Raw genomic sequence first — 19,879 nt, 5'->3', positions numbered from 1 at the left:
CCATGCTGGGGCACTGCCTTGAAGAATTTTTAGTCAAATAAATTAACCCCTGTCCTTTTCTTTATTTGTTTTTTTTTAAGCAGCAGATATTTATTCCATTGATCTCTTTTGCCAAACCACTAAGTTATGAGGATCTAAACACATCAACACCAAGTGTCAAGTGGTGGTGGGAAAAAGACAGACATAAAAACACACACACACATACACACACACAACTATGATGGGCTTCTATCAAGGCGGCGAGCTGGCAGAAACGTTAGCATGCCGGGCGAAATGCGTAGCCATATTATGTCTGCCTTTAAGTTCTGAGTTCAAATTCTGCTGAGGTTGATTTTGCCTTTCATCCTTTCGGGGTCGATATAATCGACTTAATCCGTTTGTCTGTCCTTGTTTGTCCCCTCTATGTTTAGCCCCTTGTGGGTAATAAAGAAACAGATGGGCTTCTATCATTTTCCATCTACCAAATCCACTCACAAGGCTTTGGTCGATCTAAACGCTATAGCAGAAGACACTTGCCTGAGGTGCCATGCAGTGGGACTGAACCCAGAACCATGTGGTTGGGAAGCTAGCTTACCACACAACATTGTCTTGCCTATTTTATTGTTATTATTTTCTTTTTACTTCTTTCATTGCAGCCCACACTTTACAAGGTTCAGTTTCCAAGATCCCAAAACACGATGCCACAAGACGTCGCATTCTCTTCACATGGTTTAGTAAGTGTTGCATTTAATTCCTCCTGAAATTGCTGTCTATTTGCTTTTTGTATTCATCATCATCATCATCATCATCATTCCCAGCATCCTCATCATTGTTGGTCTCTTCACATCAAGAAGAAAGACACAGTCAATAAATGTATGATAAAATGGAGATGTACTTGCATAGCAAGTTACATGATCTGAGATCGTGTGCTGGAATGAAAACAATTGCAGCATGGAAGGTGTTTGTTTATAAGCCATTTAAGAAACACACAAAGACCATTAGATTCACTTCAACATTAAATTCTACTATAGCCTCGAGCCGACCAAAGCCTTATGAGTGGATTTGGTAGACGGAAACTGAAAGAAGCCCGCCATATATATGTGTATATATATATATAATATATATATATTATATATATATAATATATATATATATATATATATATATATGTGTGTGTGTGTGTGTGTGTGTATGTTTGTGTGTCTGTGTTTGTCTCCCCCAACATTGCTTGACAACCGATGCTGGTGTGTTTGCATCCCCGTAACTTAGCGGTTCGGCAAAAGAGACTGATAGAATAAGTACTAGGCTTACAAAGAATAAGTCCTGGGGGTCGATTTGCTCGACTAAAGGCGGTGCTCCAGCATGGCCACAGTCAAATGACTGAAACAAGTAAAAGAGTAAAAGAGAATACGGATTTTTTTTTTTTGTAAGTGGTGTAGCCTGCCTAATAACGATCTGTGTTTCATATGGCCCACTTCTCATAAAATTTTGCTCGCGGCTGCTCTAGAGATTTACCCTTGACAGTCTAGCTGTGAATTTCACCTAAAGAAGCTATAGGAATCTTGTATAAAGAAGTGGGTATGCGCATGACAACATGGTCAAAATGAGAAAATTAAGGATGTCAGGCTCACAGTAGTTATCTCCCCTTGTATGTACTGCCCTCTGCCAATCGATAGACCATGATCATTTGTGATCGTCTTATCCATTTCCTTTTTTGTATTTTTTGCCGCAATGTATCTAGAATTAGTTTATCAAATACTAGCAGTATCGCCCGGCGTTGCTCGGGTTTGTAAGGGAAATAACTATATAAGCATTTTTAGAGAGTTTTAGCCAAAAAAATGCATTAAAAATGGAAAAAAAATTATGGTAAATTTTTTTTAAATCGTTGACTCATCGTAGACATTTTTAGAGAGTTACTTCCCTTATATAATAGCGAAAAAAATGCATTAAAATGGAAAAAATGGTGGTAAGTTATTTTTTAAAATCATAGACTCATCGTAGACGCGCGCTAATATCCAGAAGGGCTCAATATGAATCACGACTATAAGATACCCGGTTTTGGTTAAACTGCACCGCAAAATGTGGGAGTAGTTAGGAATCTAAATCGTAGGAGACAGACACACAACCTTACTTTTATATATAAAGATTAGCAGTATCGCCCGTCGTTGCTCGGGTTTGTAAGGGAAATAACTATATAAGCATTTTTAGAGAGTTACTTCCTTTATAGATGCCAATTCGGGCTTTCTTAGCCATTTTTGTTTTGGTGTCTTCAAGCCATGAAGTCGTTGTTCTAAAAGAACGCTGGTCTCCTTGACAACGCTTTACGACGTTGATTTCCTTACACTCCCTTCCCCACAGCTTCATGAGGGAGGGAAGAAGGGGGAGAAGCAAACAGGTGCAGGTGTGACCATGGACGCCAACTCCGCCGCCATCGACACACGAAAAAAAATGCATTAAAATGGAATAAAAAATGATGGTAAATTATTTTTAAAATCGTAGAATCATCGTAGACGCGCGCTAATACCCAGACGGGCTCGATATGAATCACGACTATAAGATACCTGGTTTTGGTTAAACTTCACTGCAAAATGTGGGAGTAGTTAGGAATCTAAATCGTAGGAGACAGACACACAACTTCTCTTTTATATATAAAGATATCTCTCCTTTGTTTTCTTAACCGTAGAAATATCATTTAAGGACAAGTTTGGCTGCTATTCTAACAGGTTGACCCTTACAGTAATATTTCCCATTATCATTACAGATGGATACCTGGTGGTTAGTCTCCCGGGATTTTTCACCCACCTCCTCAACGTCAGTATTGAATACGAACCCTGTAACCACATCCTGTTGCACAGTAAGTGGGGTCACCTCCATTCCTTACTCTCTTTTTACTCCTATTACCTTCAAACTACTCTCTCTGTTTCTCCTACTCTATCTTTCTCTTTCACTCTCTTTTCCCCTCCCACTCTCTGTCCATCCCTCCCACTCTCTGTCCGTCCCTCCCATTCTCTGTTCGTCCCTCTCACTCTCTGTCCGTCCCACCCACTCTCTGTCCATCCCTCCCACTCTCTGTCCGTCCCACCCACTCTCTGTCCATCCCTCCCACTCTCTGTCCGTCTCTCCCACTCTCTGTCCGTCCCACCCACTCTCTGTCCATCCCTCCCACTATCTGTCTGTCCCTCCCATTCTCTGTTATCCCTCCCTCTCTCTGTCCCTCCTATTTTCTCTCTCTTTCTGTCCTGCCATGCTCTCTACCCATCCCTTTTCCTGTCCCTCACCCTCTCTCAATCCTTCCCACTCTCTTTGTCCCTTCACCTTCTCTGTCCTTCTCAATCTCTTCCACACACTCTGTGCTCCCACCTATCTCTCCTCTTCTCTCTCCCCCTCTCCCTCCCTCCTTGCCCGTTTCATGCTTTTCTTTACTACTTTTTATTCTCTAACTTATTTCACTGTGTGGTATGTATCGGTACTACTTAAGAGTGGTCCCGGTGTGCACACTCATGTACTCGTGCATCCGCGCTAGCCAGTCATGACTAGTCGATCCTACAACAACTACCTAGCAAAGTAAATAAAACACAAAATAAATAATTTTTTTACACAAAACAAATAATTTTTTTTAAAACAAAGTAAATAAAACACAAAAACAAAGTAAATAATTTTTTTAAACAAAGTAAATAAAACACAAAAACACAAAGTAAAGATCGACTAGTCACGACTAGCTTGCACAGATGCGCAAGTACGCAAGTGCACGCACCGGGACCACTCTTCTTAAGTAGTACCGTGTCTCTCCATGTACAGTAATATCTCTATATTTTCATCTGAAGGAGAATCGCTGTACGGCAGTGTTTCGAAAGAGAAAAAACCCTCACAACCTGAAGATCGAAATACAAAATGTAGCAAAACAAATGTGAATCTGGATGACAGCCAACACAACTACGTGTCTCTACTTCATGCCAGCAGTAGACGGCTACAGTTAAGGAATCACTACTGTAAAGGAATGTATCTATCAGGTAAGGCCTATTATTTGAGCCCTGAATCTGCTAATTGTAGTGTTTGGTATGGTTGAGTGAGCCCCAGGTCAAACTTTTTTAAACAGGCTTATATGGGATGGAAGCACTCCGTCGGTTACGACGATGAGGGTTCCGGTTGAAATTAATGTGAAATTAATGTGTAAGTGGCAGAGCTCGTGAAATTAACATGTGAGTGGCTGAGCACTCCACAGACACGTGTACCCTTAACGTAGTTCTCAGGGATATTCAGCGTGACACAGAGAGGGACAAGGCCGGTCCCTTGAAATACAGGTACAACAGAAACAGGAAGTAAGAGTAAGAGAAAGTTGTGGTGAAAGAGTACAGCAGGGATCACCACCATCCCCTGCCGGAGCCTCGTGGAGCTTTTAGGTGTTTTTGCTCAATAAACACTCACAACGCCCGGTCTGGGAATCGAAACCGCGATCCTATGACCGCGAGTCCGCTGCCCTAACCACTGGGCCATTGCGCCTCCACAAACCCTTCCAAACAGGCTTATAACACTGTGTAACAAAATTTTTATTCTGTTTCTTTTTTTCTCTTTTTCTTTTTTATCTTTGGTCAGTAAATGTTGTTTCCTCTTTGCTTCTATCTGGAAATCAAAGGAAAAGACTACTATTCCCTTCCCTTTAAACTTTGCTTCTGTCACTTGGGTATCAATGTCTTGAAACTGACCTATTTTCCATTACATTTCAGACAGATTCAGCACTGAGTTGCTGAAGCAGAAATATTGTTATACTCTATCTTTTTACTGGTTTCTGTCATTTGACTGTGGCCATGCTGGAGCACCACCTTTAGTTGAGCAAATTGACATCAGGACTTATTCTTTGGAAGCCTAGTACTTATTCTATTGGTCACTTTTGCTGAACCACTAAGTTACGGGGACGTAAACACACCAGTATCAGTTGTGGGGACAAACACAAGCACAACATATACACACACATACATATATATATATATATATATATATATACATATATACGATGGGCTTCTTTCAGTTTCCGTCTACCAATATCCACTCACAAGGCTTTGGTCAACCCGAGGCTATAGAAGAAGACACTTGCCCAAGGTGCCATGCAGTGGAACTGAACCCAGAACCATGTGAGCCAGAGGCGGTTTCAGCCAGGTTGGAATCAAAATGGTTAATTAATCAAGCATTGTCTTGTAGTTTCAAAATTTTGATGATGCAATAAGTATAATTTTATAATGGCTTTGCAGGGTATGTGTGAGAGGCTGGATCTGGCTGTTCAGAACATAAAACAGCTAGAATATTTGGATCAGATATACTCTTTTACTTGTTTCAGTCATTTGACTGCGGCCATGCTGGAGCACCACCTTTAGTCGAGCAAATCGACCCCGGGACTTATTCTTTGTAAGCCCAGTACTTATTCTATCGGTCTCTTTTGCTGAACCGCTAAGTGACGGGGACGTAAACACACCAGCATCGGTTGTCAAGCAATGCTAGGGGGACAAACAGAGACACACAAACATATACACACACATATATATATATATATACATATATACGACAGGCTTCTTTCAGTTTCCGTCTACCAAATCCACTCACAAGGCATTGGTCGGCCCGAGGCTATAGCAGAAGACACTTGCCCAAGATGCCACGCAGTGGGACTGAACCCAGAACCATGTGGTTGGTTAGCAAGCTACTTACCACACAGTCACTCCAACAAATATTCTGCTCAATACCACAGATTTCCTTGTCAGTTGTTTGACCTTAACCACTTGAGCATGTCCCTTAGTGGCTGACGATATGTACATCTCTGATCATGAACAGGAGTAGTGGGGGAGTATCATACCCCTGTGTTGAGAGGAATTCTTTGGAGATTGAATAAATGTAAAGAAAAACAAAGTTTGAAGAAATTTTGATGATGCAATAAGTATATTTTTATAATGGCTTTGCAGGTTATGCGTGAGAGGCTGGATCTGGCTGTTCAGAACATAAAACAGCTAGAATATTTGGATCGGATATAGCTGGATTAAATGCTAAACTGTTAATCTTTATTCTGATAATCTTCTCTGTTTGTTTTAACCATTATGTTTCTGATTCCATTGGCAGGTTGGCTGGTCTATGACAAGAAATCTCAGCGCTTATACAAACTGTTGGTCAACAAAGACCAATTGCTCCATCTATTTAGCTGTTGCTACCTTTCGACCACTCGTATGGCTCTCTTCCATTATATCTTGCTCCATCTCAGAGACTACAATGTCATCAAAGATGTACGTTGACTCCGCCTTTTTCTTTGCTCTTTTTTTGATGTTTTTTTTTTCCCACCTATCACTTCCTTTCACACTCTCTCATCTTCCCTCTATATCTCTCCCTCATTTTCTCTCTTGCTCTCATCTCTCCCTCATATTCTCTCTCTCATCTCTCTCTTCCTCATCTTCTCGGGTCTGGGAAGCCAGAAAGCTGCACCAGGCCCAGTCTAATCTGGCAATGTTTCTATGGCTGGATGCCCTTCCTAACGCCAACCACTCCGTGAGTGTAGTGGGTGCTTTTTACATGCCACCTGCACAGGTGCCAGGCGAGGCTGGCAAACGGCCACGATCGTATGGTGCTTATTACATGCCACGGGCACGGGGGCCAGGCGAGGCTGGCAAACGGCCACAATCGGATGGTGCTTTTTATGTGCCACCGGCACGAGGCCAGTCGGGGCGGTGCTGGCAACGGCCACGTTCGGATGGTTCTCTTACGTACCACCGGCACTGGTATCGCAGCTGCAATTTCCATTGATGTTGATCGATTTTGATTTTCACTTGCCTCAACAGGTCTTCACAAGTAGAGTTTTGTGTCCCAAGAAGGAAAGGTATGCATACATATAATCTCTCTATATAAACGGCAGTTTGTCTGTCTGTGTGTCTGTTTGCTTGTACCCTCACCCTGACCACGGCTTTCAACTGATTCTGATGAAACTTGACACACACATAGCCCAATGTCATAATTCAAAACTAACGCAGCGAAAATTTTGAAAAGTTCCCCCAGTTCTGAAAAAAATCGATAAATTGGACATGGGGTCAAGAATCAGAAACACAAACCACAGACTGTCTAGGGGACGCAACTCCACCTTTTTAACTCTCAAAAACAAATTTACCATCATTTTTTTTTTTCATTTTTTGCTATTTTTTGGCTATAACTCTCTAAAAATGCTTTATAGTTATTTCCCTTACAAACCCGAGCAACGCCGGGCGATACTGCTAGTTATGTATAAAATTGTATTGTCATTCCTGTTTTTTGTTTGGCTTTCAGATTTTTGTTGCTCTCAGCAATGATTGTGCTAGTCCAGAGGTCCAAGAACTTTTATCTGAGTTCCTAGTCAGTAAGTAGAAAGACAAAATTTATCTTTCTGTTTATCATGTTCTAATTTTGGCTATCATTACAGCTGCTATTGTTGTTTAATACCAGGTCAGTCCTGACTGAGCAGATGTTCCATTCATGGTCTTCCTTGCCTTTTTTATGCATTGCATATCTAGGACAACAATCATCCAAAGTGTTCCTTTCTTTTCAAGTTGGTAGCATTTAGTTTGAGGTGGAGGTGCAATAGCCCAGTGGTTAGGGCAGCGGACTCGCGGTCATAGGATCGTGGTTTCGATTCCCAGACCGGGCGTTGTGAGTGTTTATTGAGCGAAAACACCTAAAAGCTCCACGAGGCTCCGGCAGGGGATGGTGGTGATCCCTGCTGTACTCTTTCACCACAAATTTCTCTCACTCTTACTTCCTGTTTCTGTTTGTTACCTGTATTTCAAGGGGCTGGCCTTGTCACTCTCTGTGTCACGCTGAATATCCCCGAGAACTACGTTAAGGGTACATGTGTCTGTGGAGTGCTCAGCCACTTACACGTTAATTTCACGAGCAGGCTGTTCCGTTGATTCGGATCAACCGGAACCCTCATCGTCGTAACCGACGGAGTGCTTCCACATTTAGTTTGAGATGTGGCTACTATTTCTAGCAGCTTGAGTAACCATGTATTTATAGGGATAAATTGAGCTGATGAAGTTTGCTGAAAGTGGGTGAGTTTAATGTGATTAAAATACATAAGAAAGGGGAAAAAAATATTGTGACCAACGAAACTAATTAGACCCTTTTTTTCACTGAAATGTGGCGGTGCAATGGCCCAGTGGTTAGGGCAGCGGACTCAAAGTTGGAGGATTGCGGTTTCGATTCCCAGACCGGGCGTTGTGTGTGTTTATTGAGCGAACCCACCTAAAGCTCCACGAGGCTCCGGCAGGGGATGGTGGCAACCCCTGTTGTACTCTTTTGCCCCAACTTTCTCTCACTCTTTCTTCCTGTTTCTTGGGTAATGCTGCGATGGACTGGTGTCCCGTCCAACTGGGGGGGAACACATACGCCACAGAAACTGGGAAACCGGGCCCATGAGCCTGACTAGGCTTGGAAAGGGCACATAAAAAAAAAATAACTGAAATTACTTTAGAAAGTTGACACAAGTCATGTCTGTGTGCCATGGGGAGACATGATTCCTGGCTCCTTGTGTGGCAGCTAAGTTCTTTCATTTGAGCAAAAATGAGATGCATTTTGTGTGGCAGTCGTCCAAATAAGGTTAATTTTATTTACAGTCATCTTATTTCTTTACTACCCACAAGGGGCTACACACAGAGGGGAGAAGCAAGGACAAACAAACGGATTGAGTCGATTATATCGACCCCAGTGTGTAACTGGTACTTATTTAATTGATCCTGAAAGGATGAAAGGCAAAGTCGACCTTGGTGAAATTTGAACTCAGAACATAGCGACAGACGAAACCTATTTCTTTACTACCCACAAGGGGCTAAAAACACAGAGAACAAACAGGACAGACAACGGATTAGTCGATTATATCGACCCCAATGCGTAACTTACTTTTTAATCGGCCCTGAAAGGATGAAAGGCAAAGTTGACCTCGGCGGAATTTGAACTCAGACATAGCGACAGACCGAAATACTATTTCTTTATACTACCCACAGGGGCAAACACAGAGAGGACAATCAAGGACAGACAAAGGGATTAAGTCGATTATATCGACCCCAGTGCGTAACTGGTACTTATTTAATTGATCCTGAAAGGATGAAAGGCAAAGTTGACCTTGGTAAAATTTGAACTCAGAACGTAGCAGTAGATGAATACCTATTTCTTTTCTACCCACAAGGGGCTAAACACAGAGAGGACAAACAAGGACAGACAAATGGATTAAGTCGATTATATCGACCCCAGTGCGTAACTGGTACTTATTTAATTGATCCTGAAAGGATGAAAGGCAAAGTTGACCTCGGCGGAATTTGAACTCAGAACGTAATCGGCAGACGAAATACTGTTAAGGATTTCGCCCGACGTGCTAGCGTTTCTGCCAGCTCGCCGCCTTTATTTACAGTCATCTAACACATTACAGACAATAGAATTATGCACCTCTCCCTGTGAAACTTGCTCACGCATGCACATACATGCACAGAGTAAATGAGGAGATTACTCAGTAGACTAAGCTGTGTAGGCCAAGGAGGGGAATAGGAGAAGGAGTGGTGAGAGTAGAAATGCTAGAAATGGATATTGTGGGGTGGGGGTAGGTGGAAGTGTAGGTCTTTGTGTTGAGAGGACTTAATAACATTGGGAGTATGTGTGTTTGGTCAGGTGATTTAGGAAAGGGACAGGAGACAAAGAGATACATACACACAGGAGTGGCTGAGCGGTAAGTAGCTTGCTTACTAACCACATGGTTCTGGGTTCAGTCCCACTGCGTGGCACCTTGGGCAAGTGTCTTCTACCATAGCCTCGGGCCGACCAAAGCCTTGTGAGTGGATTTGGTAGATGGAAACTGAAAGAAGCCCGTCCTATATATATATATATATATATATATATATGTATGTATGTATGTATGTATGTATGTATATGTTTGTGTGTCTGTGTTTGTCCCCCCCAACATCGCTTGAAAACCAATGCTGGTGTGTTTACGTCCCTGTCACTTAGCGGTTTGGTAAATGAGACCGAGAGAATAAGTACTAGGTTCACAAAGAATTAAGTCCCTGGGTCAATTTGTTTGACTAAAGGCGGTGCTCCAGCATGGCCAAAGTCAAATGACTGAAACAAATAAAAGTATAAAAGAATACTGAGAAAGAGAGAGAGAGAGAGAGGAATGATATCAGAAGGACCGGAATGGGTAGGAGGGTGGAAGAAAGGGTTTGATGGAGAAGAAGTTTTTGGGGGATATTTGAAAATGTCAGGGGTGGAGTGATGGGTAAGAGGAGAGGTAGATATAGGTAAGGATGGGTGATGGGATAAAGGTAAGTGTAGGTGATGACTGGCAGAAGTAGACCAGAAGTGGGGAGAGAGAGAGAGATGGGGTTAGTAGTATATATTTCTTTACTACCCACAAGGGGCCAAACACAGAGGGGACAAACAAGGACAGACAAAGAGATTAAGTCGATTACATCGACCCCAGTGCGTAACTGGTACTTAATATATCGACCCCGAAAGGATGAAAGGCAAAGTCGACCTCGGCGGAACTTGAACTCGGAACGTAAGGACAGATGAAATACGGCTACGCATTTCGCCCGACGTGCTAACGTTTCTGCCAGCTCGCCGCCTTAGTAGTATAGCAGGGTACAGCTAGAGTGTATTGGGTAGGGAGATAAGGGTGGTGCAATACCATTTATAGGTAGGCTGTGTGAAGGGGTGGGGGCAGTGAGAAGATGATGGTTGCAGGAAGAAAGGCGGTGAGCTGGTAGAAACGTTAGCACGCCAGGCGAAATGCTAAGCGGTATTTCGTCTGCCGTTATGTTCTGAGTTCAAATTCTGCCGAGGTCGACTTTGCCTTTCATCCTTTCGGGGTCGATTAAATAAGTACCAGTTACGCACTGGGGTTGATATAATCGACTTAATCCGTTTGTCTGTCCTTGTTTGTCCTCTCTGTGTTTAGCCCCTTGTGGGTAGTAAAGAAACAGGTATTTCATCTGCGGTTACGTTCTGAGTTCAAATTCCGCCAAGGTCGACTTTGCCTTTCATCCTTTCGGGGTCGATAAATTAAGTACCAGTTACGCACTGGGGTCGATATAATCGATTTAATCCGTTTGTCTATCCTTGTTTGTCCTCTCTGTGTTTGGCCCCTTGTGGGTAGTAAAGAAATGGAAATGGATGGTTGCAGGAAGAGAGATGGGGGTGGTGGTGAGGTTATGAGTTATGAGCAGGTGGGGGGTAGCACACCTGATTAATTGATTTATCCTTTCCATGTTTTAGGTACGACCTATTTGAAAATGAGGCAAAGAGTTTCCAAGAGCATCTTAACGGTGGTCCCTTTCACAACAGCTGATAGTTTCAGGGGACAATTGGATAAGGTAAATATTTACCTCAACAGGAATAAATATGTGTACACATGCAAACATGCACACCACCACCACCACCACCACCACCCACCACCACCACCACCACCATCACCACTACCACAACCATCACCACCCACCACCACCACCCCACCACCACCACCACCACCACCATCACACCACCACCACCACCACCACCACCAACCACCACCACCACCACACCACCACCACCACCATCACCACCACCCACCACCACCACCCCACCACCACCACCACCCACCACAACCATCACCACCACCACCACCACCACCATCACCACCACCACCACCACCACCATCACCACCACCACACCACCACCACCACCACCACCACCAACACCACCACCACCACAACCACCACCACCACAACCATCACCACCACCACCACCACCACCATCCACCACCACCACCAACACCACCACCACCACAACAACCACCACCACCACCACCACACCACCACCACCACCACCACAACCATCACCACCACCACAACCATCACCACCACCACCACCACCACCACCACCACCACCATCGTCATCATCATGATGTCCACTTTACCATTTTCAAATGAAAAAATGAAAATCAAAATTGAAAGCGATCAACATCAATGGAAATTGTAGCTGTGATACCAGTGCCGGTGGTACGTAAGAGAACCATCCAAACGTGGCCGTTGCCAGCGCTACCCCGACTGGCATCCGTGCCGGTGGCACGTAAAATGCACCATCCGATTGTGGCCGTTGCCAGCCACGTCTGGCCCCCGTGCCGGTGGCACGTAAAAGGCACCCAGTACACTCACAGAGTGGTTGGTGTTAGGAAGGGCATCCAGCTGTAGAAACATTGTCAGATCAGACTGGAGCCTGGTGCAGCCTCCTGGCTTCCCAGACCCCAGTTGAACCGTCCAACCCATGCTAGCATGGAGAACGGACGTTAAACGATGATGATGATGTGTTTTATCATGCGGCTCCCCCAGTTGACGAAAAGTTGCCCATCCCTGGCTTAACCTAATCCGTCTGTTATAAATTTTTAACGACTTACCCACATCTGCAACTATATATACACAATCGCATATATACTCACCCACAAAATCAATACACAAATATGCAAATATGCAATTACTATTGATAATTATTGATATGTCTTCCTCCTTTTTTTTTTGTCAGAACCAATCAAATGAGATTTTGTCCAAAATCCAGTACCATGTTTTTTCCAATATCAGTATCAGTCGCAAGTCTGTAAAAGACCGTGTGGGTTTTCCTCGGAGTGCTGACCTCTGGGACACACTACGACAGCATCTGCGCCAGAACCAAATATTCCAATTACAGTTTCCAAGATTTTCCACGAGCAAGTTGCCTCACCAGAACCAATCGACATTAATTGATATCCAGGTAAAGCATTAAAGATAGCATTTTTATGGATTATTCCAGTTTTTCTTCTTTTATAGAAGGAAATGCCAGGTGTGGCTGTGTGGTAAGAAGTTTGCTTGCCAACCACATGATCCCGGGTTCAATCCCACTGCATGGAACCTTGGGCAAGTGTCTTCTGCTATGGCCAACCAAAGTCTTGTGAGTGGATTTAGTAGACAAACTTTAAGAAGCCTATTATATGTGTGTGTATGTATATGTGTGTGTGTATGTGTGTTTGTGTATGTGTGTGTGGATGTGTGTGTGTTGTTTGTGAGTGTGCGTGTGTCTGTCTGTCTTGTGTCTGTGTTTGTCCCTCACCACTGCTTGACAACCAGTGTTGGTGTGTTTATGTCCCTGTAACTTAGCAGTTTGGCATAAGAGACCAATAGAATACCTGCCTTAAAAAAAAAAATAATAATTACTGGAGTTGATTCATTCGACTAAAAATTCTCCAAGGTGGTGCCCCAGCATGGCCTCAGTCTAATAACTGAAACAAATGAAATGTAAAAGAACATTTAAGTACTCCACCCCTACACTCAGTAGGCCATTGAAACACCCTCTTTTGTCTGCAAATCTTATATCCTCATCCGAAAGAGCAATATCTGGTGAATATGGAGGGTGGGGTAACACATCCCAGCCGAGCTGCAGCAATTTTTGTCTGGTTCCCAAAGCATCAAGTGCCGAAAATGAACTTTCTTATCTTCCATTTTAAAGGGTTACAGAATTAACACAGGTTATAGGAACATAAACATTCTCCCACAAAAAGATAGCTTAAACTGTGCTCTAAATGGAGGTGTAGTCAAATCCTATTATATGGACTCAACCATGTTCTAAAATAAGTCGAAAGGTAAGCTACTATAAATCAGTACGAACTTTCCGGACAACCCAATACATACATTTCTACACAGCAGTCTTGTATGATATTTTCATTCTACATGCCAGCGCCATCTGAAGAACATATGTGGTAGCACCACAAAAAAGAAGACATGTGCTGGCACCATGTAAAGAGTACCTCCACCACCGCCACAATCATCACCACCATCACTTCTACCATCATCACTACCACCATCACCTCTGTCACCATCTCCACTGATATCGCCACCACTACCACTACTGCTGCTGCCACCATCACCACTACCACAACCACTGTCACCATCATCATTACTATTGCCATGTTATTATCATCACTTCCCCCATCTTCATCATCACCACCACCACCACCACCATCATCATCTTCTTCTTCTTCTTCATCACCACCACCATCTTCTTCTTCTTCTTCATCACCACCATATCTCCTCCTCCTCCTCCTCCTTCTCTTTCTCCTCCTCCTCCTCCTTCTCCTTCTTCTTCTTCTTCTTCTTCTTCTTCTTCTTCTTCTTCTTCTTCTTCTTCTTCTTCTTCATAATTCTTGTCATCATCATATTTTCTATTTCTGTTTCAGAAATTGAATGAAGTGGAGGTAACTGATGGCAATATATTTCTCACCAAACTCATATCTAATCAGTCTGTCAGGTAAGAAGAGATTTCCTTTTTTATAGATTACCTGTAGGAAAGACTACATATTGGATAAAGATAAGGCGGCGAGCTGGCAGAATCGTTAGCACGCTGGGCGAAATGCGTAGCCATATTTCGTCTGCCGTTACGTGTTCTGGGTTCAAATTCCGCCGAGGTCGACTTTGCCTTTCATCCTTTCGGGGTCGATAAAATAAGTACCAGTTACGTTCTGGGGTCGATGTAATCGACTTAATCCCTTTGTCTGTCCTTGTTTGTCCCCTCTGTGTTTAGCCCCTTGTGGGTAGTAAAGAAATATACATATTGGATAAAGAGGGAGGAATTATCCGTAGATTAAGAAAGGATTATCTAAAGACTAAAGATGGGATTATCTGTCGGCTGAGAAGGAATAATCTGAAGCAGTGGCTTTCAACTATTTTTTTGCCTGTGGAACCCCTTCGGTTCCTATTTTACTTGGGTGGACCTTCATAATCATTCGATACTCCCTCTTTTTACTCTTTTACTTGTTTCAGCCATGTGACTGTGGCCATGCTGGAGCACAGCCTTTTCGTCGAGCAAATCGACCTCAGGACTTATTCTTTGTAAGCCTAGTACTTATTCTATCGGTCTCTTTTGCCGAACCACTAAGTTACAGGGACGTAAACACACCAGCATTGGTTGTCAAGCAATGTTGTGGGGGACCTTGAAAATACCCTCTTCCCAGAAATGGGATGGTTTCAGGGCAAAGAATTCATCAAGGTATCTTTTTACGTCATCCAAGAATTGAAATTTTTACCATTAAGACTATTCTGCAGAGACCTGAATAAGTGGAAATCCGAAGGAGCAATATCTGGTTGCAAGGACAATGAAACTCAAACCAGCAACTCCCCTAATCCCAGGGAATGTCCTAAGGGGTTTATTTTTTTAAAAGCCACCTAATTGGGGCCCCACTCGCCCTCCTATTTTCACTGCATTTTAAACTAAATATATGGCATTGGTGACAATGAATTTCATACCATGAACTCCCAGGGAGTATTGTAAGGGGGTTCAATTTCTGAAGGGCCGCTTAAATGGAGTCCCACTGACCCCTCTATTTTTACTGCATTTACCTTGCTCCTACACTTATTGATTAAACTATGATTAGCATCAGTACTTAGCACATTTGCAGAAATAAGTTTTATTACACATGGGAAGAGGGCCGCAAAGCAGCCCTATAGCAGGGCCAAAGGCCTCAAGGGTGCCCTCCACAGGAGCTAGGCTGAAGGTGGCTTGAAGGTTTGCGGTACAAAATCACAGTGGTGTGGTGGTGGTAAATGGCAGGAACGGGAACCCTATAGTTCAAGGTAGCCATATCTTTATCAAGAGAATCCTTAGCTTTGCTGTTCATGTTTTTATTTTTTATTTTTTATTTATTTTTTTATTTTTTATTTTTATTTATTTATTTTTATTTTTTATTTATTTTTTAAATTTTTATTTTTTATTTTTTTTTTATTTATTTATTTATTTTTTTGCAGAGAACCGAGTTCTTCTGAATCTGAAGTGGATTCTACCAGAACCCATCATCCATATTCAGTTCTCGGTGCTTTGCCACATTTTCTTGAAACCACCAAACTCACCAAGCAATATGGGATTCTAATGCTTTTGGTAAGTCTGTTGAGTAGCTATCATCATCATCATCATTACCATTGCAATCACCACAATTATTTGTCATTGTCACCACCACCACCACCACCACCACCACCACCACCATTGTCATTATTCTTTCAATAGCCGTTTTCCCATACTTGCATTGGTCAGACAGAAATTTTTGAGGCAGATTTCCTATGGCTGGATGCCCTTCCTGTCACCAATCCTTCCTCACCTGTTTTCCAGACATGTTTTCCACAGAAGGTTGGAAATGAATGGCAGTTTTTACGATGAGGACATTCACTTATAACCATCATGTGATAATAATAATGATAATGAAAATATTGTATACAGTTCTCAGGTGCACCACAACTTGTCAGAAAGTGCATATAGAGTATATGCAGTAATGTACAAATGTCTGGGAAGCGAACAGTGTATGAGTCAGATACATGTTTGTGTGTGTGTATGGAGGGGAGAAAATCAGGTGTAGTGTTGGCGAATCTCAGAAAGCATGGATGTTTTGAAGGATGCAGTGCTCCGACAACTAACAACTGATGCCGGCAGTTTGTTCCATGCTTCAGCAACTCTCAGCGTGAGGACCAAAGAGGAGAGAGAGAGGGAAAGATAGAGTTGCACTCACACACACACACACACACACACACACACACACACATTGCTCCGTTACTTCTTTAGTACTTAGAAATTCTTGTAAACATTTTGAAATATTTTATTTTTCCATCTGTCTTTAGACAAAAGAAGCTTTCACTGAATTTCTTATAAAATTCCGGAAAACAGAACCTCAGGTAAAGTTGGAGAACATTGCCAAGGAATACGTTGCCAGTCAGGTGAGTGCCTTCTCCCATCACCACCACCACCACCACCACCATCATGATCATTTTTATGTCTGTCTTTCCATGTTTACACAGATCCTCTCCCACATGGTATCTTACCAGTTGTTTCATTTCATGGACACCTTTGTGAAGCTCAGCTTTTACCGTAAATCCTCGTGTATAATCCGCATTTTTTCCCCCAAAATTTAAAGGTCAAAATCCCTAGTGCATACTATATACGAGGTTAAAAATGAAAAATATCTTCTAAGCAATGTCCGAGGCTCTATTTCCTGTCCATCAATGTTTATTCAGATACATTTTGTGATGTCGGACACGAAAATACCTTAAGCTAAGCCTGAAAGCAATGAAGTCATAAAAGAATCATCCATAACTTGCAGTAAGCAACATTTATTAAACATTATTACTGTTATTTCTTTATTTTCTGCAAACAAAATTCACAAAAAAGCTGCATGTTTGCATTATGTTATATATACAATAATAATAAAAGATGTTACCGCATACATTTTTACAAACCAAGGACGTTATATAGACCTCCTTGACTCAAGTTAGAGAAGGAGTGCGTATTATATACAAGGTTTGGTTTTTCAGAGGTACAGCCCCCTAAAAGTCCCCTGCGTGTTAAACTCAAGGGTGGATTATACTCGAGGATTTATGGTACCCGCAAGACATTGGGGGTGATATTACTGGTTGCTATGGTAGGGGACAAAGGGTCCTACACTGATCATCAGGTAACCTCTTCTGCCGTTTCCAGAACCGTGACTTGTAGGGATCTGGAAACAGGGGCCTGCTGCTATACACCACCTTCCTTTCTTATGGATTTCTTAAGTCTTATTAGTTTCAACTCAGGGGTGGGGGTCCACAATGGACTCAGCACTGGGATGGCCTTGTGTCCTTGAGGAGTTGTAACGACTTGTAACTCCTTGTAGACCACCTCCGATTATGTAGTTTGTAATTTAGGCACAAGGTCCAGCAATATTAAGGGGATGGGATTCGTTTATACCATCAATACCAGTACCTTGAGGTAACGAAGGTCAAACTTTACCTCAGCAAGATTTTCTCTCAGGATGTAAAAATCTGGAGTAAGACAGAACTTTTTTTTCAACACACTAATGATTATACCAGCCCACTACCCTCCTCCTCCTCCTACTACTGATGATGATGATGATAATATAAAAATATAATAGGCATGGCTTTGTGGTAAGAAGCTTGCTTTCTAACCATATGGTTCTGGTTTCAGTCCCACTGTGACACCATGGGCAAGTGTCTTCTACTATGGCCATGGACTAACCAAATCTTTGTGAGTAGATTTGGTTGGCAGAAACTGAAAGTAGCCTGTCTTGTATATATATATATATATATATATACATCTTTATATATAAAACTGTAGTTGTGTGAGTGTCTGTCTCCTACGATTTAGATTCCTAACTACTCCCACATTTTGCGGTGCAGTTTAACCAAAACCGGGTATCTTATAGTCGTGATTCATATCGAGCCCTTCTGGGTATTAGCGCGTGTCTACGATGAGTCTACGATTTAAAAATAATTTACCATAATTTTTTTCCACTTTAATGCATTTTTTTCGCTATTATATAAGGTAAGTAACTCTCTAAAAATGTCTACGATGAGTCAATGATTAAAAAAAAAAATTACCATAATTTGTTTTCCATTTTTAATGCATTTTTTTGCTACTTTTTGGCTATAACTCTCTAAAAATGCTTATATAGTTATTTCCCTTACAAACCCGAGCAATGCTGGGCGATACTGCTAGTATATATATATATATATATATATATATATATATATATGTATATTGTTTGTTCCTTCTCAAGCCATGCCTGGCTCATAAGGGCCGGTTTCCAGTTTCCTTACCACACAGCCACTATATTTTTTTAACCTAATTTTTGACAAAAAAGGGTTCCCTATACATGTTAAAATATGATAATTTATCGACCCTGAATGAAAGGCAAATTTGTCCTCGGTGGAATTTGAACTCAGGATGTAGCGGCAGATGAAATACTGCTAAGCATTTCGCCTGACATGCTAATGCTTTTGCCAGCTTGCTGCCTTATATGGAAATATAATAATGGTAATGATAATGATATAGAAATATGATGATGAGGAGGATAATGATAACAATATGGAGATGTAATAGCACTCTCTCTCTCTTTTACTCTTTTACTTGTTTCAGTCATTTGACTGTGGCCATGCTGGAGCACCACCTTTTAGTCGAGCAAATCGACCCCGGGACTTATTCTTTTGTAAGCCCAGTACTTATTCTATCGGTCTCTTTTGCCGAACCGCTAAGTGACGGGGACGTAAACACACCAGCATCGGTTGTCAAGCAATACTAGGGGGACAAACACTGACACACAAACATACACGCACACACACATATATATATATATATACATATATACGACGGGCTTCTTTCAGTTTCCGTCTACCAAATCCACTCACAAGGCTTTGGTCGGCCCGAGGCTATAGTAGAAGACACTTGCCCAAGGTGCCACGCAGTGGGACTGAACCCGGAACCATGTGGTTCGTAAGCAAGCTACTTACCACTCAGCCACTCCTAATGCTAATAATAATAATGATGATGATGTTAACAATGATAGTAAAAATGATATAGAAATATCAATATTTTCTTTGTAATTATTCAAAAATTAATAATTTTTGTTAATTGTTTTTTTATTTTTAAAGTTATGTCAAGCTCGCCAATTATGTCAGTTTGCCTGGAGCGTTAATAAACCGCATGAAAAGCGTGCTTTGTGAGTAAAACTTGTTCTTTTATATCTTTGTAAAAATGTTTCTGAATCAATGCCATGTTGGAATATTTACCAAAGCATTCATGGTTCAAATCCTTTCTTTGGTACTGTGCTATATCCCATGTTTGATCCTTTTGTTACTATATTTCTGTTGAGATGCCCTGTTTCTTTTAATTAATCTTTATATATAAAAGTGAGGTTGTGTGCTGTCTGTCTCCTACGATTTAGATTCCTAACTACTCCCACATTTTGTGGTGCAGTTTAACCAAAAGCGGGTATCTTATAGTCTTGATTCATTTCGAGCCCTTCTGGGTATTAGCGCGCGTCTACGATGAGTCTACGATTTAAAAAAAAATTTACCATCATTTTTTCCCATTTTAA

General features: G+C 41.9%; 1 protein-coding gene across 3 annotated transcripts in view; it reads left to right on the top strand.

The window, feature by feature from the left end:
• LOC115223938 (protein pigeon) overlaps positions 1-19,879 on the top strand; it is a 98,165-nt gene that overhangs the window by 35,028 nt on the left and 43,258 nt on the right. For all 3 annotated transcript variants that reach the window (XM_036512876.1, XM_036512875.1, XM_029794682.2), the window contains exons 13-23: positions 636-713; positions 2,741-2,833; positions 3,804-3,989; positions 6,082-6,242; positions 7,270-7,339; positions 11,242-11,339; positions 12,523-12,747; positions 14,207-14,277; positions 15,771-15,900; positions 16,632-16,727; positions 19,434-19,501. In XM_036512876.1, the coding sequence (XP_036368769.1) occupies positions 636-713; positions 2,741-2,833; positions 3,804-3,989; positions 6,082-6,242; positions 7,270-7,339; positions 11,242-11,339; positions 12,523-12,747; positions 14,207-14,277; positions 15,771-15,900; positions 16,632-16,727; positions 19,434-19,501 (1,276 nt within the window). The remainder of the gene's footprint in view (positions 1-635; positions 714-2,740; positions 2,834-3,803; positions 3,990-6,081; positions 6,243-7,269; positions 7,340-11,241; positions 11,340-12,522; positions 12,748-14,206; positions 14,278-15,770; positions 15,901-16,631; positions 16,728-19,433; positions 19,502-19,879) is intronic.

The sequence above is a fragment of the Octopus sinensis genome, linkage group LG24, assembly GCF_006345805.1.
Source record: "Octopus sinensis linkage group LG24, ASM634580v1, whole genome shotgun sequence".
Classification (NCBI taxonomy): domain Eukaryota; kingdom Metazoa; phylum Mollusca; class Cephalopoda; order Octopoda; family Octopodidae; genus Octopus; species Octopus sinensis.
This window is presented reverse-complemented; position numbering and strand designations above follow the sequence as displayed.